Source organism: Odocoileus virginianus, chromosome 24 (genome assembly GCF_023699985.2).
Source record: "Odocoileus virginianus isolate 20LAN1187 ecotype Illinois chromosome 24, Ovbor_1.2, whole genome shotgun sequence".
Classification (NCBI taxonomy): domain Eukaryota; kingdom Metazoa; phylum Chordata; class Mammalia; order Artiodactyla; family Cervidae; genus Odocoileus; species Odocoileus virginianus.
In genome coordinates, this window is record NC_069697.1 from 27655887 (window position 1) to 27681622 (window position 25736).

Consider the following 25736-nt stretch of genomic DNA (forward strand, 5'->3'; position numbering starts at 1 on the left):
ACAGTAGGGTAGACAAGACATCGGAGAATTTTCCCACTCCAGCTTGAATGACGAAACAGAGATGATGAGAGGGGAGGTGGAGATGGAGATAGAAACCAGGGCGGCATCCAAATAGGGAGGGGGATTGAGCCTGTCAGCGGCAGAGATGGTGCAGAGATAAGGCCCTGTCACCCAGCTCCAGTTACAGGCAGGCAGCATCAGCTGGTCTGGTGTCACGGAGTCCCAGCGCCTGCTCCCGCCCGCGCGGACACATCCACTTGGGCAGTGCCGCAGCGCTGAGCTCCCTGGCCCCCGGGGGTGAGGGTACCAGGGTGGAGGGGGCGGGAGGAGGGGGCGGTGCTCCTCCGCCTCCTCCTCCGCCGCCTGCAGCTCCGCAGAGGCCTCCGCAGCAGCCTCCTGGCCCGCCCCCTCTTCCCCCCACCCCCCGTGCCTGGATGGTACGCTCCGGTCCGCCTGGCCCGGCTGCAGTGGATGTTGCTAGAACCCACGCGGAGAAAGGAAGAGACGCAGGCAGGCTGCGGTGACCCGAGCGGCCGCCTCTGCCTCAGGGACCCCTTCCCCGAGAGACGGCACCATGACCCAGGGAAAGGTACCGGCATCTCCCCCACCTGCACCATCCTCCATCCTCAGGTTTCCCCCATCTCCCTGTCACCCTAAGCAAGCCCTCTGGACCACTGTAAGCATCTTGTGCTTGGCTCTTGTGCGAAGGTCCTGGGTGGTCCTTGCTGAAGTCAGAGGACCAAAAGGCCCATTTCAAAGAATGGGCTATGGCCTCTTCCTGCCCACCAGGCTCTCCTCTCCTCCATCTACATTCCACCCATGCTTTGGCATCACAGGACCCTTCACAGATGCCCAGGTCTCCTTAAGGAGTCAGTTGAGGAGTCGTGTGTGTGTGTGTGTGTGTGTGTGTGTGTGTGTATGTGTGTGTGTGTGTATCTCCAGGATGAGCTCTGAGAGGCAGTCTCTATGTGGCATCCCCCTCTTTTGTCCAATCCCAACCCCAACCATGATATACTCATCTTTTACACCCTCCACAGAAACCCCCCCTCCAACTCCCTGTCATCATTCCATTTCTGGATACAGCCCCTGTGGCTGAGGAGTTACTATGGCAACCCTGCTTCAGGATGTTCTAATTTTTGTTTTGGTTTTGGCCAGACATGGTACTGAATGGAACCGGATAAAACGTCTTCTCTTTTTGTTTCTGTTTTAGGCCTGAAATGTAGAGGAGGGGGACTGGGGCAGAGACTTGGCTGGCCTAGTAGGGTTATGTAACATTGACAGCCTGTGGAATTATACAACCACCAGGGCCTTGGGCAAAGGAAGAAGGTCCTCTGGGGTGGTGCTAAGGATTGGGTAGAGGAAACAGAAGAAGGGCTTCCCTTTTGCTCCCACATTTTTTTCCTCAGAGATGAGCCTCAGAGCCAATGGCATCTTTCCTGGGCTCTTAGACCCTCTTTTTTCCTTGTTTGCAAGCTCATCAGGCCAAAAAAAATGATGTCATTGGGTGATACCATCTCCTGCCATTTGGGCAGACTTCACTTGGGAATGCTGGATGTGGGGAGGGCAGGGTCCAGGATTATCTGGGGGTCTGGTCAGCAGGGTGGTTCCTGGTGAGGAGGACCAGTGTGGACTGGGCTGAAGTCAGAGGTGATAATCCTTTCCCAGGCACGAGCCCTGGGTCTGGGCGCAGAGGACCTTGGTTCTGGTGGGCTGAAGTGGATTTTCCTGGGCATGACCCTTCTGATCTGGGTGATGAAGGGGATTGGCAAGTAGGAGGGAAGCAAATGAGCCAGGGCCCCATTCCCACAGGCCTGGGTTCTGAGGCCCTTCCCTGAGGATCAAGGGGTGGGGGTTCACCATGGGGAAAATGAAGCACTCCCCCCTCTGCGGATTCTTTCCCTCCACTTCCCACCCCTGCGTCCATCAGTCACTTTGCTGACGCTGCTTCCTGTCCTGGGGTGAATGTATTGCCCCTGCCTCCTCCGCCCCCCACACCCCAGCTTGCTCCCAGGTTTTCTGATGATGGAAAAGGCCCCTCCAGTTCAGTGGTCCCCAGAGCTGGACGGAAGCAGAATATCCTGGTGTGGTTTCTTTTTTCATACTACCCTTGCCTCCCAAGTCATCTCTTCCCTGGCAGCCTCATTCAGGCCCTCAAAGCCTATATCCTCTCACCGAAGCTGAACTTGTACATTGTGGGGGCCTGTCATCCTCCATGGGACATTTCCCACTGGGCCTTAGTTTCCTTGTCTGTAAGATGACAGAAGGGTCTGAACAAGGCACTTTCCCTTCCATTAGTAACAGTCTGATTCTGTTCTGGTTTAAGGGAGAGAGGCTGAGATCTCCAATAAGAAAGAAAGAAAGTTAGTCACTCAGTCGTGTCCGACTCTTTGCGACCCCATGGACTGTAGCCTGCCAGTTCCTCTGTCCTTTGGAATTCTCCAGGCAAGAATATTGGAGTGGGTTGCCATTCCCTCCTCCAGCGGACATTCCTGGTCCAGGGATTGAACCTGGGTCTCCTGCATTGTAGGCAGGTTCTTGACCAACTGAGCCACTAGGGAAGCCCGTGAGATTTCCAAAATGGACTCTTAGCCAAGGGCTTCTTGCCCTGCCACTCCCCTGCAGTCCCTATTCCTCTTCCTCCTTTCCCCCTCTCCTCTCCTCTTTCTGTTTCCCTGATTTCCAAATCCCTGCCCTCCTTGGTCATCTCCAGCCCAGGAGAAAGAGGCCAGTCCCGGTGGATTGTGTCTGGGCTCTGCATCCCAGTGGGCCATGGCGGGCTTTGAGTCATTCTTCCTCTCTGAGCCTCAGTTCCCTCATTTAAAAACAGGGATCAAAATACAGTTAGCAAGGTAACAGGGCGACTCAGTGAGAGAACCTTTCATTGAGTAATATTTTTTAAGGGCCTACTCTGTGCAAGGCCCTTCTCTGCTCCCCAGGAAAAAGGTGAAACCGTATAGAGCCGGGCACTGCCCCAGAGACAGTGACCCCCAATGGTGGGCCCTCCTAGGAATTTCCTCCTTCCTCAGTTCTTACCCCTGTTCCAGTGTGTGTGCCTCTAGCCACCCCCGAACCTCCCAGAGCTCAGTTCTCCCATCCATAAAATAAGGAGATTCTTTTTTCCAGCTTTATTGGGGGTAGAATTGACAAATAGAAATTGTATATAGGGACTTCCCTGGTGGTCCAATGGTTAAGACTCCACGCTTCCACTGCAGGGGGTGTAGGTTCAATCCCTGGTAGGAGAACTAAGTTCCCACAAGCCGCATGGCACAGCCAAAAACAACAAAAAAAATTGTATATATCTAAGGTGTATTATATTTTGATGTACATGTAACTTGCAAAATGATCACCCCAATCAAGCCAGTTAGCACATCCATCACTTCACATAGTTACTTTCTCTTTGTTTTTTGGTGGCAAGAACACTTATGATCTACCCTCTCAGCAGATTTCAAGGACACAATACAGCATTGTTAACTCTAGCCACCATGCTGTGCATTAGATCTCCACAACTTATTCATCGTGCATAACTGAACCTTTGTACCCTTTGACCAGTATCTCCCCACTCCCCCCACCACCCCCTGACCCTGGCAGCCATCATTCTACTCTGTGCTCCTGTGAGTCTGACAATTTTAGGTTCCATGTACAAGTGAGATCCTCCAGTTTTTTCTTTCTGGGTCTGGCTTATTTCACTTAGCATAATGTCCTCCTGGTTCATTCATGCTGTTGCAAATGACAGGAATTCCTTCTTTTTTAAGGCTGAATAATATTCCATTGTATATATACCCCACATAAAATAGGGGAACTTGTCTGCACCCCTGTCATTCTAGTAAGGGGAGAAAGTACCTGGGGGAATTCCAGAAGTGGAGGGGCTGGTGCGGAGGACTTGGGTGGTTCCCTGTCCCTGGTGACTTTCTCTGCCTCTCCTCCACAGCTCTCCGTGGCTAACAAGGCCCCTGGGACAGAGGGGCAGCAGCAGGCGAATGGTGAGAAGAAAGAGACTCCGGCAGTGCCCTCGGCCCCGCCCTCCTATGAGGAGGCCACCTCTGGGGAGGGGCTCAAAGCGGGAGCCTTCCCCCCAGCCCCCTCGGCTATGCCTCTCCACCCCAGCTGGGCCTATGTGGACCCTAGTAAGTCTCTTGGTTCCTGGAGGCAGGAGCCTCCGGGGAAGTAGTGGGCCCGTGTGAAAAAACCTGTGTAGGAGGAAGTTGCCCAGAAATAGATGCACTGTGTGGTTGTCAGATGAGGCTGTGATGTCAAAGGTTTGGGATTTGGAGGACCGTTCTAAGGATACGTGGTCAAGGAGAACTCCATGAGAAAAGAGAGATACAGTTTCTGCAGTCAGTTCTCTTGGGTAGGGAAGAGGGGTTTTTTTCAAGTCATCGAGCTAAGACAAAAAGAGGGAACAGATAGGGGAGAAAAACCAGGAGCTGGTCTAGAAGAAAAGGATGCAGAGTAGGAGTGGGCAAGGTTAGAGCAGACAGGAAAAAGTAGTGCAAGACCACAGTTGACCGTGGCCTCAACTGGGACTGGCTCCCTGTGAATGGGATGCAGTCTGCTTACATGCAGGCTGATCTGAAACCTGTGTGCATGGAGGCCCCAGGGTTGTTGGGGGCTCCGACCTGAGGATCCCCTTCATCCATCACTCTGCTTGACTCTTTCCCTTCCCCAGGCCTTAACTGGAAGCAAATACCGGCTGTAGTGGGATTCCTGGTGGGTCAGACGGTAGAGAATCCGCCTGCAATGCAGGAGACCAGGGTTCGATCCCTGGGTTGGGAAGATCCCCTGGAGAAGGGCATAGCAACCCACTCCAGTATTCTTGCCTGGAAAATCCCATGAACAGAGGAGCCTGGTGGGCTACAGTCCGTGGGGTTGCAAAGAGTCGGACACGACTGAGCAACTAACCCACACCAGCCTTAGCATCTCTCACAGTCAGGTAAAGTTCTTAAGCAGACCCATGCAGGCTGACGCTAGCTCCTTGCTGACTAAGGATCATGGCTGGTAGGGACCCCTCTGTTAGGCTGAGCAGCCTGGGGAAACTTTGCCTCAGGGCTGGGAACATACCACCCCCCCATGAGCTGTAATGAAGTCTTCCTCCTCAGCCCCTCGATCCCCTCCCCCACCTTGAGTCCCCACCCCCACCCCCAACAGAATTCTAGAAGCAACCCCAAGAACAATGCCTCAGACAGAGTCTTTACTCACAAGGAGTGGCTACCATGGTTCGCACCTCCCACCACAAAGCTCCTCGGGCCAAGCAGACCCACCCCACCATGACCTACTGGAGGGCCTACGAAGGTTTGGTGTTCATGGGAGCCCTTCCTACTGCCCCTGATACCCACAGGACTGCTTTTTCTCTCCTTTTCTCCCCCTCTGTGGTCTGGACATTTGGGCTTTGGCAGGAAATGTAGACAGTACACAGAGGAGTGAAGGATAAGAGGTTTAGGGTCTTCAAGCCCCAGGCCGGCAGAGGGTCCACCTCCCTCCCCACTTCCTCATTTCCTGTGTCCTGGTTGCCAGGAATGGCTGCCATGAAGAATGTTTTCCACAGAACTGTCAGGGCAGAGGAAAGCAGCTCATTTCAGTCGGTAGATGACAAACATTTCCTAAGCCTGCACCAGGCATTGTGTCTGGCACTGAGCTGGTTTCTAGGGATGCACTGATTTGCAAGACCTGCACTCACAGAAGTGATTGTGTAGACAAGTAAATGGACAACCACCACACAGGGAAACAGGTGCCGTGATGGAGGCCTCAGCCATTCAACTAATCTGCCCGACAGTCAGGGAAGACTTCCTGGAGGAAGGGGTATCCACATGGAGTCCTGAAGGATGGCATGTGTTAGCTTGGTGAAGAGGTGGGAAAATGAGTGTCTGAGGTTGAAAGAAAGAATATGCAGAGGCTCAGAGGCATGCGAGCATATCACTGAAAAAAATATAGTCCCGTTGGAGAAGAGTAGCAGGGAGCAGTGTGCAGTGGAGCTGGAGGGCTCATGGGAGGCTGAGGAGGCTTTGTTAGGGAACTGGAACTTGAGTAAAAGGCAGTGTGTTAGTCACTAAGTCCTGTCTGAGTCTTTGTGACCTCATGGACTATAGCCCACCAGGCTCCTCTGTCCATGGAATTCTTCAGGCAAGAATATTGGAGTGGGTAGCCATTCCCTTTTCCAGGGGATCTTTCCAACCCAGAGTTGGAACCCCCGTCTCTTGGACTGCAGGCAAATTCTTTACCATCTCAGCCACTGGGGAAGCCCAAAAGGGAGTGGGGAGCCATCAAAGAACTTGAAGCAGGGCAGTGCCAATATCAGCTTTGAAAGACCAAGACAGAGGCTATTGTGGTGGAGGGGAAGGTCGGGGAGAGCTGGTAGGGATAGTTGGGGAGTGGACATATTTGAGGCCTTAGGAATGACCCAGATGCAGGATGAAGAGGTTGGTGTGGTCAGCATCAGGCACAAAGTTTTCACTTTTATCTTGTTTCATCGCCAGTAGGTTGGTATCACCGATCTCTATCATAGAAGGGACTCAGAGGAGGCTGGTGATTCCCTTAAGGTCACACAGCTAGGCCGTCTTGAGGACTGATCCACATGTTTTCCTATGGAGCCCATGCTTTTCTAAAAGTCTCAGTTCTAGGACCAGGCTCCCAAACCTCACCTGACTTTATTTCCCCTCCAGTCACTGCCCTTCTCTGGTTCCCAGCTAGAGCACCAGCAGGTCTGATCTTCTCAGGAGTCTCTACTACCACCCCAAGGGCCTCAGAGCAACCTGGGGTTGGACCAATGACCTTGGGGATGTGCAAGGTGGCCCTGGGGGAGTGGCTGTCCCTCTCTGAGTCTCAGTCGAGAGGGAGCTAGAGTGTCCAGGGAGGGGGATGGGGGGCACAAGAGGGAAAGGCCACATCTCTATGAAAGAGCGTGGCCCCCAGGGAGCCCCAGCTGGGGGTGGGGGCAGGAAGAAGGGGAGTGGGGAGACAGTTCTTTCTCAGGATTCGGAGCAGGAGAGGTGAGAGGCACCCTGGGAAAGGTCTGGGATCTCTGTGTGAAGAGATGGGGTGGGGCGGGAGGTTTGAGAATGGGGCTGGAGAGAGAGGCTTCGCCTGGTCCTGGGAACCAGTCTGATAAATGCTCTCAGCGGGTGGCCGTGGAGGGCAGTGTTCACATGTGTGTTGGGGGGCACTCATGGCCCTCCCCCTGCCACCCAGACAGCAGCTCCAGCTATGAGAGTGGCTTCCCCACTGGAGACCATGACTTCTTCACCACCTTCAGCTGGGACGACCAGAAGGTTCGCCGAGTCTTCATCAGAAAGGTAACTGCCTCCCCCAGCTCTCCCAGACTGGGAGGGTAGGCGGGAAAATCTGCTTGAGAAACCCCTGGCCCAACCCTCTGCCCGGAGGCCACCCTTCTCCCCCTCACTGTGATCCCAGCTGATAGTACCTGCTGGTAAATGGGGGCATCCACCACCCCCTGCTGTGCCTGAACACCTGGTCTCTTCTCTCCAGATCCCATGGGTGCAGGCTGTGGAGCGTCTTTGCTCTCTTTTCTTCTTGGCCTGGATTCCTCCCAGTGACTCTGAAGATAGAGGGTGGAGGGCATAGGATGCGGGTCTGGAGGGTAGATCGAGTCACCAGGAGTCTGGGCCCACTTGATCTTGGCTGGGGGCCTGAGCCCCCCAGCCTCCAACAGGGTCCCCTAAGCTGAGAGGAACCCTTTCCTGTCGCCAGGTGTATACCATTCTGCTGATTCAGCTGCTGGTGACCTTGGGTGTCGTGGCTCTCTTCACCTTCTGGTGAGTTGACCATGTGGACCAGCATGCTCCAGGAGTGGCGGGCCCAGGCCTGGGGTTGGGGGGGATCCAGCATCAGACAGGGCTGGGGATGTTTGCCTAGGGATATTTGTTCAGGGCAGCGGCCCCCTTGGTGCTGGGAAGAACCTTAGACTGGGTACATGGAGGGGTCCTCCATCCAATGGGGGTGGCCCCATGTTTTCCGGGCCAGCGAGTGTCTGTGAAGCAGCCGTTCCTCTCAGACACACCAGCCCTACACCCAGGCATGTCCGCGTCTCAGCCCAAGACTGTGGCTGGGGTCCCCTGCCCCACGAGGGGTGCAGTCACTCCTTTCTTCCTCTCCAGTCCTGTGAACTGGGGGTGGGGGGCAGGTGCAGATGTAGAACCAGAAATGGAGACAGAGGGTCAATTTGGATTCTTTCTTCCTCCCTTCTCTGCAGTGACCCCGTTAAGGACTATGTCCAGGCCAACCCAGGCTGGTACTGGGCATCCTAGTGAGTATTCCACACCACCCAGCCCCCTCACCGGGAGCACCCATGGCGGCACAGGGTGGAAGGTCTCTGCTGACAAGTCCCAGCCCATGGCCTCTCCCCACGCCATGGGGACTGTCCTCACAGGAGCATGGCCAGAAGGGCCCTTCTGAGGTGTTTAGGTCTGAGGGGGAGGGGAGAGAGGGGTGTCGGTTCTGGAGCCTGCATAAGGAGGGAAGGGTGGAGCTGGAATCATGGCGGGAGAGACCCAGACCTTGGCCCTGAGCAGAAGGGGGCTGGGACACCTTGGCCTACACTAATAATAATGTTGCTTCTCTTATTAACATAGTTGTTATTAGTGCTTACGAATTATTAATCATAATAGCTGCCACTTATAAAGTGCCTAATAAGGGCTGGGCATTGTTCACTGTGCTTGATGTACAGTATTGCATTCGCTCAGGTCTACTGGGTATAATTACCTCAGAAAACTCAGGCTCGGAGAGGCTGAGTTTGCCCAAGGTCACACAGGTAGACAGTGGTGGAGCTGGGGTTCAAACCCAAGATTCAGGTTGAGGCTTGCACTCTTAATCCCTCTGCTTGGCAGACTCCCTTCCCCTCGAGCAGTCAGCTCCCGCCTAGCCTATACGCTGCAAGGAACATGGCAAGTAACTTGAGAGAAGGCTATTCTGACCCTCCCAGGTGGGCAATTAAGAAATTGTTCTGGATAACGCCAGGCCGGACCACCATAGGCTCAAAGCAGAACTACTGTCAGCAAAGTCTCCTTCAGTACCCATTGTGAGGCCAGGCCGGAACTGGGGCTGCTGGGAAGGCAGCCTCTGCAGGGCCAGGCAGCCTGTGAAAGAGGAGGGGCAGCCCTCAGTCCACGGCAGGGGGCGCGTACCTCAGAGGACGGGCCAAGAGGATTGGGGACTGGAGTGGCTTAAGCAAAAGCGTGTGTGGGAGCTGGAGTGGGAGTGTACGGGGTACATTTGTTGAGTTAGGGACCAGGCTGGCAGAGCACTGCAAGGTTCCGTGGAGGGGAATCTGGGACACCCCACAGAGCAGTGGGCCTTCTGGGATGCAGGCTCCAAATGCCCACCCAAGGAGCTTGAGTACTACAGCTGTCCCAGGCCCGTTATTGAATAGGAATCTGGTGGAAAATGTAGACTCAGCCCAGAGCTTCTTGGATCACCTGAGCCCAGAACAGTCCCACAGTGGGCCTTGAGATAACATAAGCCAGCCCAGAGACTGACAGGAAGGAGACATCTTGGCCTCTGGGGCTGTTTAAGAGCCCCAAGCTGGGGGTCCCAGGGGAGGAGACATTCACACCCAAAGCCTTTCTTAGGGTGCAGGACAGAGGGCCTGTCTGCAGACCAGGCAGGGAGGCAAGCGTCTAGGGGAACCAGGGACACTAATGAGGGTAAAGCTAATGAGGCCCCAGGGACTGCCGCCCCAGTCGGCCCATGTGGCGGGTTGGCATGACTCCCAGCACGTCGGCACCTCCTGGCAGCCTCTGAGCCCTGAGACCTCAAGAGTGGAGTTGACAGGCCCCTCGTCAGGTCTTCTGTGGGGGAGTCTTCAGGACTGTGTGCCCTGAGCAGATGGAGCAGGGGAACAATCCAAGAATAAGCAGCTCAGGAAGTGGAGGCAGAGTCAACCCACTGAGGGCGGGTGTGAGACTCTGACCTCTGAATGCCGAGACTTAGCATCCTTCCTCCTCAGCATCTCCAGGCAGAAAACAGAGATGCTCTGCTGGGCTCAGGGATGCATGGGGGTGGAGAGAAGCCGGAATTGGGTCTGGGCCCTGTGCTTTCCCTGGAGCATGGCAAAGCCTTAATGGTGCTGATGAATTCACCACTGAGATGCTGTGCTGTCCTACAAAAAGCCAGCCTGTGGCTCTGTCCTTCCAGACCCTTCCCCACCTCACCTTGGTCCTGAGTCTACCTCTGGGTCGGACACCTAGCAGGGCTGACATCTAGTGGGTCTCACCCCCTCCAAGTACCAAGCCGTTAATAGGAATAAAAATGAAACAGGTCTTTTTCTCTGTATGAGGCACTATGCCATGGGATTTGCAGATATTTTTCATTCGATCCCTAACAACAACCCTCCCAGGCAGATACGGTTATTATTACCATTTTATACATGAAACAATTGAGGGTCAGAGTGAAGAGGTTGCTTCCTAAGCAGCAGAGCCAGGATTGAAGCCTGTCTTTCTGACTGCAAAGTTGTTGAACGTCCCCTCCATGCCCAGCAGCCTCCCCCACAGCCAGGAACTGGTCCCGGAGCAGCGTAAGTTGGAGACGATGCTGGGTTTGGACGCTGGCCTCCACCTGAGCCTCGTGCCTCTGTGTTGACATTCTGTAAATAGACCATGGCTCCAGCTCAGGCCCTGGGGCCCTGGATCTGACGAGTCTGTCTTTCTCTCACTCCTTCTGTGACTCGTTCTCCACTCCCTGGGATGGCCTCCTACTGGCACCCCCACCCCCAGCCCTCACTTTCTCCAGGCCCCAGTTACCTTCCTCAGTGGGATCTTGCCTTACTGTCTGATTGCTTCCTCTGAGTCGTGGCAGCAGGAACTGCGTGCCTCCCTGCAGCAGGGGGAGTAAGGACCATGGGTTGGAGGTGGGGGAGCCAGGCAGAGGAGGACAAATGTGAGCCCAGAACTGGGGGGGAGGTGGGTCCCAGCGTCTCCAGGAAGCTGTCAGTCAGCCAGGATCTAATCATAATAACAACAGCTCTCATCCTCAAGTCCCTGCCCTTCACCAGGCCTTGGTGCTCAAGGCTGGACTGGGTGCTGCCATTCAACTCTCACTGCAGCCCAGTGAATTGGTCAGTATTCCTATTTTACATAGCAGGAAGCTGGGGCTCTGCAATTAAGTAGTTTGCTCAAGGTCACACGATAGTGGCGCCAGAGCTGGGATGTGAAATGTGAGGGTCAGGCTCCCGAGGTCCCTCGCCCCCGGACTGCCCCCAGGGGTGACCTGCCCCCAAGTTACCCGTCCCTCTGCCCTTCCTCCCAACCACTCATCTTGAGGGTTGAGGAGCTCTAGACTGGAGAGAAAAGGAGGTTGAGCTTTGCCCTCAGGAAGCGTCCAGTCTGGCCAGGGAGACAGGCCCCACACCCAGGATACACATAGACTAAGGTATTATTATTATCATTATTGTTGAAGTGACTGACCTGTGACTCAAGGGGGACCCAAAGAGAGCAAGTGCTGGAGTGTTTCTTAACAGCTGGGGCAGGTTGATGCCACGGTCCCTCACAGAGCAGGATGTCTTGCAGCAGCCCTGGTCATGGCACTGAGAACCCCTCCATCACTGAGACAACAGGGACGCAGCAACTGAGAACCACTGAAGAACAGGGAAGGGTGAAGACAGAGGGCTCCTGTTCACCAAATCCAGTAGGCTTGTCTCAACCCCTGCATTCCCTAAGTTTTTCATCCAGGAATATTTAAAGATCGCCTAACCCATGCCAGGCTTAGGATTAGATGATAGGTCATTCCAGATGCTACACCTGGGTGCGGATCTGATGAGCAGACCTGTGGGGTATGAGGTGCAGGCTTTGGTTGAGTTCTGCCCACGGTGCACAGAGCAAGCCCCTCCAGCCCCAGCCACAGGCATCCTCCCCAGTCGGTCCTTTCCATCAGGGGCAGAGGGAGGTGGTCACCCTGTGAGGAAGCGGAGGGTGATGAGAGGGTAGATGGAGGGGCGGACTATGGTGCGGGATGGGCTGGAGAGGTAGGCGGGGAGCAGATCATGCAAGACATTGCCAGGTCTTTGGAATTTTAAACAGAAGAGTCACATGATGGGATCTGCCTATAGCTTGGAGAGTGGCAGTCAGGGTTGGAGGCAGAAGGACCAGATAGACAGAGGTGGCTCGACCTAAAAGGGTGGTTGCAGGAATGGAGAAAAGGGAGCAGATTTGAGAGCTGCCTAGGTAGAGGACTTACAGGTCCAAGTGATTAGTTGGGTGTAGCAGGCTGGGAGTTACAGCTGACTGAGCTGCTGGGTGGGTGACTCCAAAGCTGCAATGGGGGGTGCCCAAGAAGGAGCAAGGAAGAGGACAAGTTCGATTCTAACCTTCTGTGTTGGGCATGTTTCTAAATGTGTCTGCCCAGTTGGCAGTTGGTTATTCTGGTCTGAGGTTGAGAAGGAAATTCTAGATCAGAAATATGGGTGTGCAAGTCACGAGCATCTGCCTGATAAAGGGAGTCCTAGGAATGAGTGAACCCACCCAAGGGGAGCAGGAAGGGATATAGCCTGACAGAAGAGACCTGGTGCTGAAGGGGGTGGAGAAGGAGTGACCAAGGGAGTTAGGCGGGGACCTAAAGCTATGTCATTGTGGAACCAGGGCAACAAGGGAGAGATCAGATATTGAGAAGCCAGGCAAAATAAGGATGGATAAGTGTCAACTGGACTCAACAAGGTCATAGTGATGTTGCAAAGATAGATCTCTTTAAGCTGGGGCTCAGACTGGTTTGTTGAGTTGAGGAGTGATCATGAGATGGAGAAAATGCCGTGAACAGAGACAACTTTTTCAAGAAGCTTGGCTGTAAGGGTGGATAAAGTAGCAGTAGCAAGAACCATGAAAGGTATTGTTTAAAGATGGAGAACAGCTGAGGAGGTGTGTGAGGGAGAAGACATGGTAGTCAATGGCAGGACAAGGGAGGGTGTGGGACCCAGAGGCTTGGGGGATTAGTCTGTGATGAGAGGAGGGATAGGAGGAAGGGCACGGAGATCCGTGACACAATGTTTCCAGGTGGCAGACAGGGAGCCAGGGGCGCCCCACCTCATCTCAGATCTTCCTGGGACACATCAGGACAGACCAGGCAGGAGAGTGAGGCAGCCTGGGATGTTTGAAGATGGAGGGGGATGGTTGGCGCTGCTGCCATAGGGGATGGGTGAGAGAACTGAGGAGAAAGATGGGGAAGGAGGACAGGTGCCATGTCGGATGGGACATTGGGAACTGGAGCCCATGCATTGGTGTTGGCACCCATCTAAGTAGGCATGACCATGCCCACCTTTGGGTCCTCAGCCCTCATCTCCCACCTCCTGGACTGGTCTCCATCTCCACTGCTCTCCAGAAAATCCTCAATCCTCAAGCCTTATCTCTGGGTTTTACTTGAGCTTCCTGCCAGTCTCCTGGTGGACATGGCCACCTGGTTCAGAAATTCATGCCATAGGTACTTCTCACTGTGCCAGGCGCTGGCAAGAAAAACAAGATTGTTGCAAGTAGCAACAGGTCCAGGGAAAGGCCTGAAGGAGGCAGTGTGGGGTAGTGGTTATAAGTGGTTATAAGCCACTGGACTGGAGCCAAAATGCCTGGGTTCTAACCCTGCCTCTGCCGTATGGTAGCCGTGTGACCTTGGACAAGTCAGCTGGCCTCAATGAGCCTCAGTTATAAAGTGAAGAACATGCTTCACAGAGATGATGTGAGGATTATATTAGTTAATATTCATAAAGTATGTTCTCTCTGGCTGGCACATAGAAAACACTATATGAACTCCATATATGAAACTATATATATATATATATATATATATATATATACACACACATACATATGCATGCATGTTTGCTGCTTAGTCATGTCTGATTCTTTGCAACTCTGTGGACTGCAGCCTGCCAGGCTCCTCTGTCCATGGAATCTTCCAGGCAACAATACTGGAGTGAGTTGCCATTCCCTATTCCAGGGGATCTTCCCGACCCAGGGATCAAGCTTGCATCTCTTGTGTCTCCTGCATTGACAGGTGGATTCTTCACCACCAGGCCACCTGGGAAGCCCATATATATATATATGTTTGTGTATACACACACACACACACACACAAGTTATAAGATATTATCTGGAGGAAAATCACTTTGGATTGGGTGGTTAGCTATCCTATGGCACCCAAGATTCATTATTTCTAGTGGTAGGCTCATCTTATTCCCCTTCTTCTCTTTTGGAACTGGACTATCACCTGGCCCGTTACAAGATTCTAGGATGGTTGTGGGCTTAACCAATCCCCTGCCCCTGCCCCGCAGCACCCTGCTTGGTGCCCTGTGGGCAGAGAGTGGGTTGAGCAGCGGACTGAGTGGAAAGCCTTCAGGAAAGACCAGCTGACTCCCCCGTCTGTCTGTCTCTCACAGTGCTGTGTTCTTTGCAACCTACCTGACCCTGGCCTGCTGTTCTGGACCCAGGTAATGATAGTGGAGGGGGGAACTTGTGGGAACATGAGCAGGATTTTGGAAGTTCTGGCCCCAGTCCTGCCTGCCACCAGTACTCTGCACCCTAAGAGAGTCCCATTTTCTGTTAAGCAGGCCTGCCTTTCCCCTGTTTCCTTGGCACCTCAAAGGTGGGGGGAGGGTGAATGGACAGCTAGGGGCCCATGGGGATGTGCCCCAGGAGTGGGCGTGAGTTTCCAGAGCCCCAGTCTCTGCTTCCTGCACCCCCACTCTCCTCTGAACTCGGCGGCTTGCCTTACAGGAGGCATTTCCCCTGGAACCTGATCCTCCTGACCATCTTTGTAAGTGATGTGGGGGTATCTGGGGACAGATGCTGTAGTGATGGAGGGAGGAGGGATGCAGCGTGAATTTCGAGGGCCAGGAGTTGGGAACAGCCAAGGTGAGGTCACTGAGGGAGGCAGGGGTATTTTCACCCCACTTTTTCTTCAAAGACAGTTCACCCTCTCTTTCCAAATGAGCTTTCTCTCTTCACTCCAGCCACTCTCTTTCCACTATGATTGTGTTTTTAAGAGGTTTGTGTGGGAAATCCTAGAGCTGTGGGTAACAAGGGGGATGGTTGTAGGAAAGGGGAAGAACAGGGCTGCAAAACAACAAAGGGACAGTTGGCTCAAGGCCCTTTGGGACCTCGTTCCCCAAATGAAGGCCTGGAGGTAAGCACATGTGCCCAAAGCAGACTCAGAGTTGAGGGGCACACACAAGGGGTGGAGACCCAGGCGGGCTCTTGAAGGTGTCTGGGCCCCACCATTCCCTCACGCTCTTCTCCTTTCAGACCCTGTCCATGGCCTACCTCACTGGAATGTTGTCCAGGTAAAGCAGATAGGCAGAATGGGGGAGTTGCCCCAAACTCTATCCCTCCTGGGAGCGCTGGATAGGCAGGTGTTGGGGAGGGGCAGGCAGGTAGGAAATGCTGACTTCAAGCCTACTCCTCCTGCATTCTACTGGATGGTGCCTCCAAGACCTGGCCAGGCTGGCGGGGTTGGGGTGGGAGATGGAGGAGAGCAAGGTGACACCTCTCCAGCTCAGCTGAAAGGACCCCGGGTTCATGATCATGCAGTTCCCTGAAAGCCACCTCCATACACCAGCACAACCCCCACCCCTCCACCCCACCCCCCCAATCACCACCTTTTCAGGATCCTTCTAACAGGATTTTGAGTCTTAAGCATGTTGGGAGGTTGGGTCCCAGTAGAAAGGATGGGGAGGCAGGAGAGGGAGGATCATGGGAAAGGAGAGAAGGTGGGGGCCCCAGGTGGTGGGATCAGGTCCTTGCAGAAGGGGGTGGGCCTGGGAGGAGGGCCGGGGGAGACCAGAAGCCCTGCCCCGAAGCTGAGCCCCTGCCCGCGGGCCCTGCAGTTACTACAACACCACGTCTGTGCTGCTGTGCCTGAGCATCACGGCCCTCGTCTGCCTCTCGGTCACCGTCTTCAGCTTCCAGACCAAGGTCAGCTCTGGGGCCCGTGGGCCCGGGAAGGCAGGTGGGGTGCAGGCTCCGAGCTTGGATCCCTGGCTGGGGAGAGGTCACAAGGATGAGAAGCCTGTGGGGAGGGCACCTGGAGTAGATGGGGAGGAACGTCAGGTTCTGGGGTGAGCACTGGAAGGCAGCCTGCCCCAGAGGCCTCAGCCTTCCGGCCAGCGCACTGCCTGGCCACGGCCCCCAGGGAATGCCGAGTCACCCTGTGCAGGCCTGAGGGGCCCAACAGCTGACACTCATCCCATCCCTGCAGTTCGACTTCACGTCCTGCCAAGGTGTGCTCTTCGTGCTGCTCATGACTCTCTTCTTCAGCGGACTCATCCTGGCCATCCTCCTGCCCTTCCAATACGTGAGTCTCTGGGTCTCCCAAGCTGGCCCCTCGGGGATGAAGGGGGAGGGATCGCTGGCCCGAGGGTGCCGTTTCCTCTTGCTCCCTCCAGAGAAGGCCCGGAGCCAAGGCCTCACAGCCTGCCATCCAGTCCTGCCGCTCCTGGCACCTTCCATGGGCTTGTTGGCAGTATAAGCAAACACAGGCTTTTCTTGACAGGTCTGGGCACCTGCCCGCTCCACAAGCCACATCCGGCTTCACCTTTCCCATCCTCCCCGCTGGGGTGGAGGCGAGGCTGAGGCGGAGGTCTAGGAGCTTTTTTAAACCCTAGGCAGGGTAGGGCCTCTGGAGCTCCATGGGGCTAAGAAGCCCAGAGGGGCCCTGAGGACAGGCCTCTTGGGACTCTGGGGGCATCAGTCAAGTCCAGAGGGGCAGGATCTGGCTGGCCAGGCAGGTGGAGATTGAGACAGCGGGGCTCTAAGCACTCCCTCACCTCATGAGGGTGTCCATGGGAACAGTTGAATCTCAGCTCTTTAAGTGCCTGGCCTGCCCGGGAAACCCAGCTAGGACTGCTCAGGGCTCAGTGACCTATTCCAGGCATTCGGGCTACTGCAGGTGGAGAAGGGGCAGACCGAGGGCATGACGGGAGGGGATTTGAATCCTGGGAACCCAAGAGAGCAGCTACTAGACCCCTGCTGAAAACCCAGTGCTGTACCTTCCCCCGGGCTCCTCTTGGTCCCCACCACCCCTTGTCTTCCAGACCAAGGGCAGCCTTCCTCACTGCCCCTCCCCTACCCTATCCTACCCAGCCCCCAGGTATTGGCTCCCAGTCCAGGACATCAGGATTGGTTCTGGCATTTCCTTGGCTCTTCCCAGGATCCTGTTGACTAAGGGAGGAGCCGGAGCTGGCCTGGGGGCCTTGTGTGTATCTAGGATGGGGGAGGGGGTACAGGAACGGGCCCAGAGCTTCAAAAAACCCTTTATTGACCCAGGTCAGGCTCACAGGATGCCTGTGTTTCCAGGAATCTTCTGGGGGAAGGCCCTACAAAGGGCATGGTTGGTTTGGCACCTCTTGCAAGGTTTCCACACATGGCCAGGTGCCCCTGAGGCCCCCGGGGGGAGCAGAGGTTGGGAAGCGGGGGCAGACAATCCCATCAGGTTCAGCGACAAGGACTCCAGGTGCCTCTCCTCCCCGGACTCAAGTCTATCCGCTTCTCCCTGAGACCCTCACCCCAACAGGCAGAGCCAGGGAGTCCCGACAGGGGGGCCGAGAGCACAGGAGTGAGTGCTCACTGAGAGGAGGGCGCAGCCTCCAGCCAGACTCAGGCTGGGAGGATGTCAGGGCCCCATAGGATGAGTCTCACTGGGCCAGCCTCAGCCTGGGGCTGTGTGTGGAGTGAAGAAGTGCCAGCCAGTCAGGATCTCCCCTGCCAGCCCCTCATGATCACTGTTATTCTAGGGCTTCCCTAGCCCCGTGAGCACACAGAGGTTTAAGGACCTCTCAGTCTGGGGCTGGGTTAGGGGGGCAGTGAGAGAGAGGGCCCCCACTGGGGAGGTCTGTGCTGCATCCTCCATTCTCAAGACAGCCCTTCTCCTTCCCCTCTGCCCCTTACCCCCACTACCCACCCTCACCCTCCCTGAGTCCATATTTTTGTCTGCCTTGCAGGTGCCCTGGCTCCACGCAGTGTATGCCGTGCTGGGAGCAGGCGTGTTTACACTGGTGAGTGTACCCCCCTTCTCAGCACCCCCACCACCTCCTTAGGTCCCTCTTCCGTCCCTATCTTCCTCATAGTCCACTTCTCTGAACCCCCGTGAAGCATCAATGGGCTGGGGTGGGACTCAGTGCTACTCAGGTCTCCAAGACATATCAGTTGACCTGTGCATGGGCATGGAAGGCTGTAACAGCAGGATTGACACTTGAAATAGAGCTGGGAAGAAGTACCCCTGGTTCCTGGGGAGAGGTTCAGTGCCGCTTGTGGGAGCAGGAAAGTGAGAGTGGACTAAGTTAGCCCTGGCTGTCTCCTGAAGGTAATCTGGGAAGACTTCTTGGAGCAAAGGAGATTCCAGGTACTCTGTGACAGATGCATTTAGATTGAACTTGTCCTTGGCTGCCCTCACCAAGCTGAGAGTGTTAATGATGATGATAACGATAACAGTGATAGTTAATATTTTATTGAGCGCTCACTTCTCCCACAGCAAGCCCTTCACATATACTAACTCCTCACCGTAGCTCTATAAAATAGGTTCTGTTGTTCTCAAATTAAGATGAGGAGCTTGAGCTCAGAGAATTTAAATCCCTCTCCAGGTGGCACTAGTGGGAAAGAAGCCGCCTGCCAATGCAGGAGACATAAGACAACGAATGGTAAATCAACTAGCATAGCCTTGGTCAGGACTAGGGGTGCCAACTCATCCTGGTTGACCCAGAACTTTACTGGTTTCAGCACTGAAAGTGTCCCTTCTTGGGGGGAAACCCCCTAGGAACTGCAAGGTTGGACAAACCAGGATGGTTGATTATCCTATGACACTAATTGGTCTTGGTTCCTGGACCAGCAGTCTTTCCCACAGATGTGTGTGTGTTTAGTCGCTCAGAGATGTCCAACTCTTTGCAACCCCATGGACTGTAGCTTGCCAGGCTCCTCTGTCCATGGGGATTCTCCAGGCAAGAATACTGGACTGGGTTGCCATGTCCTTCTCCAGGGGATCTTTCTGACCCAGGGGTCGAACCCACATCTCATATCTCCTGCACTGCAGGCAGATTTTTCACCTACTGAGCCATCAGGGAAGCCCTTCCTGCAGATAGTACCTGCTGAAGACAAATCTCAATGAAAAGGATGGGTCAGGGGAGTCAACCTAGGAGGAAAGGAAGCAGGAGGGTCAGAATGAGGGGAGTGAGACTGGGGAAGCCTCAGAGAACAGTGTTTGCAGGGACAAATGGAAGAAGAGGGGTCCAGGCAGGGCAGAGTGGGAGGAGGGCAATCGCCGAGGGAGGGTCAGGAAGTGTACTTGGCTTCCCACTGCTGCATGTGCGTCAGCTGTGCAGGGAGACTGTGCAGACAAGTAGGGTTGGATGAACAGTAATCCCTTAAATTTGTTTAATAATCACTTGTTATTAGAAATAATAAAAACAATCCCAACCATCGGTTCCACCCTTTCCATTTTACAAAGCACTTTCACACATATTACCTCATGGGATCTCCATAACATCCCAGGGAGGGAGGCAATGCTGCTAATAGAAGACCTGCTTTCTAGATATACCTGAGGTCGTGGGTGTTAAGGGGATGGCACAGAGTCCCACTGCCAGTAAAGGGCAGATTTAGGGCAGGACCCAGTTGTCCTGGGCCCAGCCTGCTGCCATTTCCAGACCCTCCATCGTCCCCCTCAAAGAGGACAACTTCTATTGGCTTGAAGTGGGGAGAGGCTGGGGCGATCTCTCTGGCAATGTTCCCCCCCTTTCTCTTGCACCATCTGTATTGCCCTTTCTACTGGATTATTTCCATCAGCATAAAAACGGGCTTTAATTTCTCCCAAATGAAAAAATAGCAATACAAAAAACCCTTAACTCACATTCCCCCCTAGTCCCCCCATTTAGAGCAAAGCTTCTTATAAGGGAATCTATGTTGTCTCCAATTCTTCTGTCTTCCTCCCTTCTCTCCACTCCATCATTCTTGTGTGTGCTTAGTCACTCAGTCGTGTCTGACTCTTTGCAACCCCATGGATGGTAGCCCGCCAGGCTCCTTTGTCCATGGGGATTCTCCAGGCAAGAATACTGGAGTGGGTTGCCATGCCCTCCTCCAGGAGATCTTCCCAACCCAGGGATTGAACCCCAGTCTCCCACACTGCAGATGGATTCTTTACCGTCTGAGATACCAGGAAAGCCCATGAATACTGGAGTGGGTAGCCTATCCCTTCTCCAGGGGATCTTCCTGACCCAGGAATCGAACCCGGGTCTCCTGCATTGCAGGCAGATTCTTTACCGGCTGAGCTACCAGGGAAGCCTGAATCCTCTTTAAATGTTCTCATCAGGGTCCCCAGTGGGCTCCCTGTGACTGAATCCAGTGGTCATTTCTTAGTCCTTATCTTGCTCGACTCTTGGTAGCATTTGGTACAATTGTTCATGCCCTCCTCCCAGAAGCATCTTCTTCACTTGGTATCCAAGCACCAGCTCTCCTGGTTTTCCTCCTGGGTCACACTGGAGGGTTCTAGGGCTGTGGACCTTCTAGCCTAGCTTCCTAGGGGACCTCAGACTATCTCAAGGCTTTGAACACCATTTTTTATGATGATGATCCTATGTTTTACATCACTGGCCTAGAATCCCTCACTAGAATTTCCAGTTGCCTACTCCACATCCCCATTTGGAAATCTAATAGGCACCTCAAACTTAATGTGCACAAAATTGAGCTCCTGCTCTTCCTTTGAAACCCTGCTCCTCCCACAGCCCTCCCCGTCTCTCCATCCTTTCAGTCACTCAGGCCAAAGGCCTTGATGACATCTCAAATCCTCACTCTCCCCACACCCCACAACTGACGCAGCAGCAAATCTGGTTGGCCCCACCTTCTGCCTAGAATCTGCTTCTCCTCTGCCTCATGGCTACTCCCTGGTCCATGTTGCCATCACATCCCACCTGGATTCTTGAAATGGCCTCCCGTGGGTGCTGCCCCCTGCAGTCTGTGTCCAGTACCACAGCAGTGGGAGGGATCCTGTTCACTGTTAAATGAGGTCAGATCATTTCTGCACTTGGAGAAGGAAATGGCAGCCCACTCCAGTGTTCTTGCCTGGAGAATCCCAGGGACAGAGGAGCCTGGTGGGCTGCCGTCTATGGGGTCACACCGAGTCGGACACCACTGAAGCGACTTAGCAGCAGCAGCAGGATTTCTGCACTTGGCCTCCAGCAATCGCTGTCCACCGCCCGCAGACCCTCCTGACCTCATGGCTTCCCACTCCTGGTCACCCACTCTGCTGCAGCCACAAGCATCCTTGCTGCTCCCTAGGATGGCAGGCTCACTCCCAGCCCCAGGCCCCTGCTCCCATGGTTGCCTCTGTCGATTCCTTCTGATCTTCTCACCGCTCCCCACCTCCCCTCCTTCAGTGTTTGCTTTGTTTACAGTCTTATGTGCTGAGTGTGTTTACACACACACACACACACATGTAGGCATGCCTACAGGTTGCTCCCTTTATTTCTCTCCATCGCACATCTCATCCTCTGACATACTGAACGTTTTTCTGGTTTGTTTATTTATTGTCTCCATCCAGCAGAATTTAAGTTCCTTGAGGGCAGGGATTTGGGTCTGGCTGGCTTGTCGCTGCACCCACAGTGTCTAGAATAGTGGGTGGCTGTTCTACCCACAGCCTAGGGGTTCACAGCAGGCACCCCTAGATGTTTTCAGAATGAACGGACTCCAGAGAGGCCAGGTCCAGCTGAGGCACTGTAAGAGTGAGGCACAGAAAGCATGACTGCACAGCTGACTTAGGCATCCATCTCCTGTGAGTCACAGGGGAGGAGGAACCACTGCACCTAATTACCCATTAATGTCTCATTAGGAGAGCGACACTCTGACTCTCCAACAGGCCTCAGTCAGGCTCATCCTTCGAGTCATGTAAACAGTGGTCAGGAGCAGTGGCGTCTGTCCCCCAGCCCCATCCCCTGCCCTCTGTTACCTGGATCAAAGGAAGGAAGAGTTGCAGCCCATCCCATGGTGTGGGGAGGGTTGAGGAGGGGCTGCTGGACTCATTCCGCTCCCTCCCTCTCAGTTTCATGTGGATGGAGGCCCACAGAGGCCCAGCCCCATAAGAACTAAGGTTCCCGTGCCTTTCCATTCACCTCAACTCGGAAGGTCCTTGACCTCAATCTGATCCTGCTTCCAGCATCATTTCTGTCCTTTGGAATCTGTGGTCCAACCTATCCTCAGAACCGGTGCCCAGCACCCCTGGTCTCTCTGTCTGTCCATCCTGCCTTCTCCTACTCTAGCCTTTGACAAATTCTCATCACCGTGAAGGGCACTCCCAGCACTGCAGCTAGTCAACGATGTTTCACTCAGCGATCCCTGCCCCTCTTGCTGCCTCGGGGAGGAAGTGTGAGAAAAGAGAGAAAAGTAGTGTTAGAGGAGGGCCCAGCCCCCAGTGAGAACCGCCCCAATCCCACCAGGGCTGTGAGAAGCAAAGGGCTTTCGCCTACAGACCTCAGCCCCTGCCCTGAATGATTGCCGTCTTGGATAGCAGGGCCTCCCAGCTGGACTAGACTGAGATTGGGGAGGTGGGGAGCCGTGGTCCTGCTGGCAGGGACAGGCCCCTCCTAGGCCTCGCCCTGACTAGCCTTGGCACATTCTCGAGAGGCTTGGGTTTTTCTCCATTGCCCTACCCTGTAACCCCCCTCTGGGCACCACACTCAAAATGCCAGTGGAAGTGGTGAGTCAGTCGGAAGTTTCTGGCCTCAGGGTGGCCCCGTTCTCCTCTCCCTTCTATTGCCCCCTCCTTGAGTGCATTTTTGTAGAAGCTGATGGAAAGCGAGGCAGGGGAGCATGATGGGTGGGCTGGGGTGGTGAGGAAAGGGGCAGGGTCTGGGACAGAGCAGGAGAGTTGAGGCAGGGAGAAAGAGAGGGAGCGAGCACGCAGCGCCTGGACAGCTGCTTTCCTGCTGTGGCAGCACCTCTGTACCTGCATGACTGTGGGCATGTGCTCTACCTCAGAGCTGGTCCTTCTCTGGGGAAGTGAAGTCTCCCAGTCCCTGAAATCATGAAGCCAAGCCCTGATACCTGGGGAGAAATCAGGAATAGGACTTTAGGTGACAGGCCCAATGGGAAAAGAACTCTCTTCTGCCTGTCCCACCTGGCCAGTTTCAGGACCTCTGGCAACTTTCGTTCCTGTGCTTTAAGGAAGATGAGTGAGAGGCCAGATTCATGAGTAGGACAGAGGCTGGGAGATTAGTTAGGAGGCCGCTGCAGTGTCCCAGAGTCAAGGACAGGGTGGCCTGGAGCATTTGCGTGGTCAGTACAGGATGCGTCAGGGTCTGATGGTGTCTGGATGAGTGAAGCTTGGATGGGAAGATGCTTTTTCTGTAGAGGGGCTGGGCCTCCAGTTCTGGGTATTGACTCCTGGCCATTGAGGGGGCACTCATAGCCATCTGTCCTCAGTCCCTGGGAAGGCGGAGCACTGGGACCGTGAGTGCTCAGAGCTGACAGGGACCTTCCTGTGCTGAGACCCAGAGAGAGCGCAAACAGACTTACACGCCACATGCCTGCATACCACACACAGGCACACCATACACACGTCACACACGTACACCACGTATACCACATACACCTACACACCTCACACACACACCACTCACACATACACACACCACACACTCACATACACACACATGCACACACCACACACTCACATACACACACATGCACACCATATACACGTCATACACATACACCACGTATACCATATACACACCTACACACTTCACACACACACACCACTCACACATACACACACCACACACTCACAAACACACACATGCACACCATACACACGTCACACACATACACCACATATACCACATACACACACACCACACACATGCACACCATGCACATGTCACATATACACCACATATATCATACACAGACCTACACACAGTCGCACACACACCACTCACATATACACGCACTCACAAATACACACATGCACACCATACACACGTCACATACATATACTACATATACCATATACACACACACCACACACACACACACACCACACATACACACATACACACACCACACACATACAGCACACATACCACATACATACCTACACACATCACACACACAGCACACACACATACACACCATACGCATGTCACATATACACCACATATACCATATACACACCTACACACATCACACAGACACACAACACTCACATATACACACCACACTCTCACAAACACACACATGCACACCATACACACATCACACACATACAGCACACATACCACATACATACCTACACACATCACACACACAGACCACACATATACACACCACACACACATCACACATGTACACCACACATACCACATACACACCTACACACTTCACACACCACACACATATGCACACCACACTCATGCACACTATATATATGTCACACATATACACCATACATACCACATACACACTTGCACACATCACACATATACACCACACATACATGCCATATATACATCACACACACACACATACATGCCATATATACATCACACATCTATACCACATGTACTACATGCACACCTACATACATCACATATATACACTAGACACATAACACACCACACACACATGCATTTACACGTCACACATATACATACACCACACATACCACATGCACACCACACACACACACACACCACATATAGTCCACACATACATACACATACCACACACTCACATACACACCACACACATGTGCACACCATACACACATCACACATACACACCACACATCACTTACACAACATATAACACACACACCACAGACACACAGACACACCACACGCATGCAGTGCTGACTGCCAGGCTGGATGAAATGCCCCTTTTTCTGAGTCTCAGCTCAGCACTCTTTCTATTCTGTCTCCCTTTCCATTTCACAGATGGAAAGATGGAGGCCTGGAGAGGTCTGTCCTCTCATATCAGGAAGGTCCAGAAAGGCCTTCTCAGCCTCTGTCATCCATAGGCTGGGCTTCAGGCAGTCTCTTCATCCAGGTCCAACCGGGAATCCATGTGTCCTGGGACTCTTCCCGTCTTTGAGGGGCTCAGGGAAGAGACCCAGTCTGCCTCACCCCACCATTTGCCCTGCTTTCCTCATGGGGGCTATGGTAGATGCCCTGCCTTCTTCACAGTTAGAGAAACATTTTGAAAAGTAAAAATGGCTACACAGACCTGAGGCAGGGATATGATTTTCTTTCAGACTTTATTTCATTCAGAATTTGGCGACTCCTTTGCCTCATTAGTTTCCGTGAGCCTAAGGGATCCAGTGAGAGAACCTTCTCTGTTCGGCCACCCGCCCTCTGCCACCACAGCAGCTCTGATACCCCACCTGAGGCCTCCTCTGAACCCTGAAGGCCAAATGAATTCCTCAGAGGGCAAGAGGAAGGAGGGTAGATTGACCAGTAATTGCTCCTTCAGGGGGAAAGTACACTTGTGCCCTGCTCCTGGGCCTCACCTCAGTCTCACTTCCTGAGACACTAATCCTCAGAAACCAACGCCCTGCTCAAACCAAGCCCTTCAAACCAACACCCTGACTCGGAGAAGGTGAAGGAAGCCCCCTGCCCCAGGGCTTGTGGACTGAAGGAGGGGTGATTAAGAGTCCCAGTAGGGCTCAGGGCAGGACACATCTACATGGGCCTGAGTCGGGGAGGTGCTTGCAGGCGGCCTTCCTGGGAGCTCTCCAGGTGACCACGGGTATCCCACCTAAACCACAGTCAAGGTCTC

General features: G+C 53.9%; 1 protein-coding gene across 2 annotated transcripts in view; it reads left to right on the forward strand.

Annotated features, from left to right (window-relative positions):
• Positions 1–247: 247 nt before the first annotated feature.
• The window catches only part of FAIM2 (Fas apoptotic inhibitory molecule 2), a 32950-nt gene continuing 7461 nt past the window's right edge, over positions 248–25736 (forward strand). The window contains exons 1-11 of one of the 2 annotated variants that reach the window (XM_020908199.2): positions 248–589; positions 3929–4124; positions 7183–7286; positions 7702–7766; positions 8204–8257; positions 14363–14413; positions 14700–14739; positions 15228–15265; positions 15809–15896; positions 16180–16275; positions 17921–17974. In XM_020908199.2, coding sequence (XP_020763858.1) covers positions 575–589; positions 3929–4124; positions 7183–7286; positions 7702–7766; positions 8204–8257; positions 14363–14413; positions 14700–14739; positions 15228–15265; positions 15809–15896; positions 16180–16275; positions 17921–17974 — 801 coding nt within the window. In that variant the 5' untranslated portion in view covers positions 248–574. Of the gene's footprint in view, positions 590–3928; positions 4125–5186; positions 5290–7182; positions 7287–7701; positions 7767–8203; positions 8258–14362; positions 14414–14699; positions 14740–15227; positions 15266–15808; positions 15897–16179; positions 16276–17920; positions 17975–25736 lie in introns of those variants that run through there. The other variant, XM_070454459.1, reaches the window with a different exon arrangement.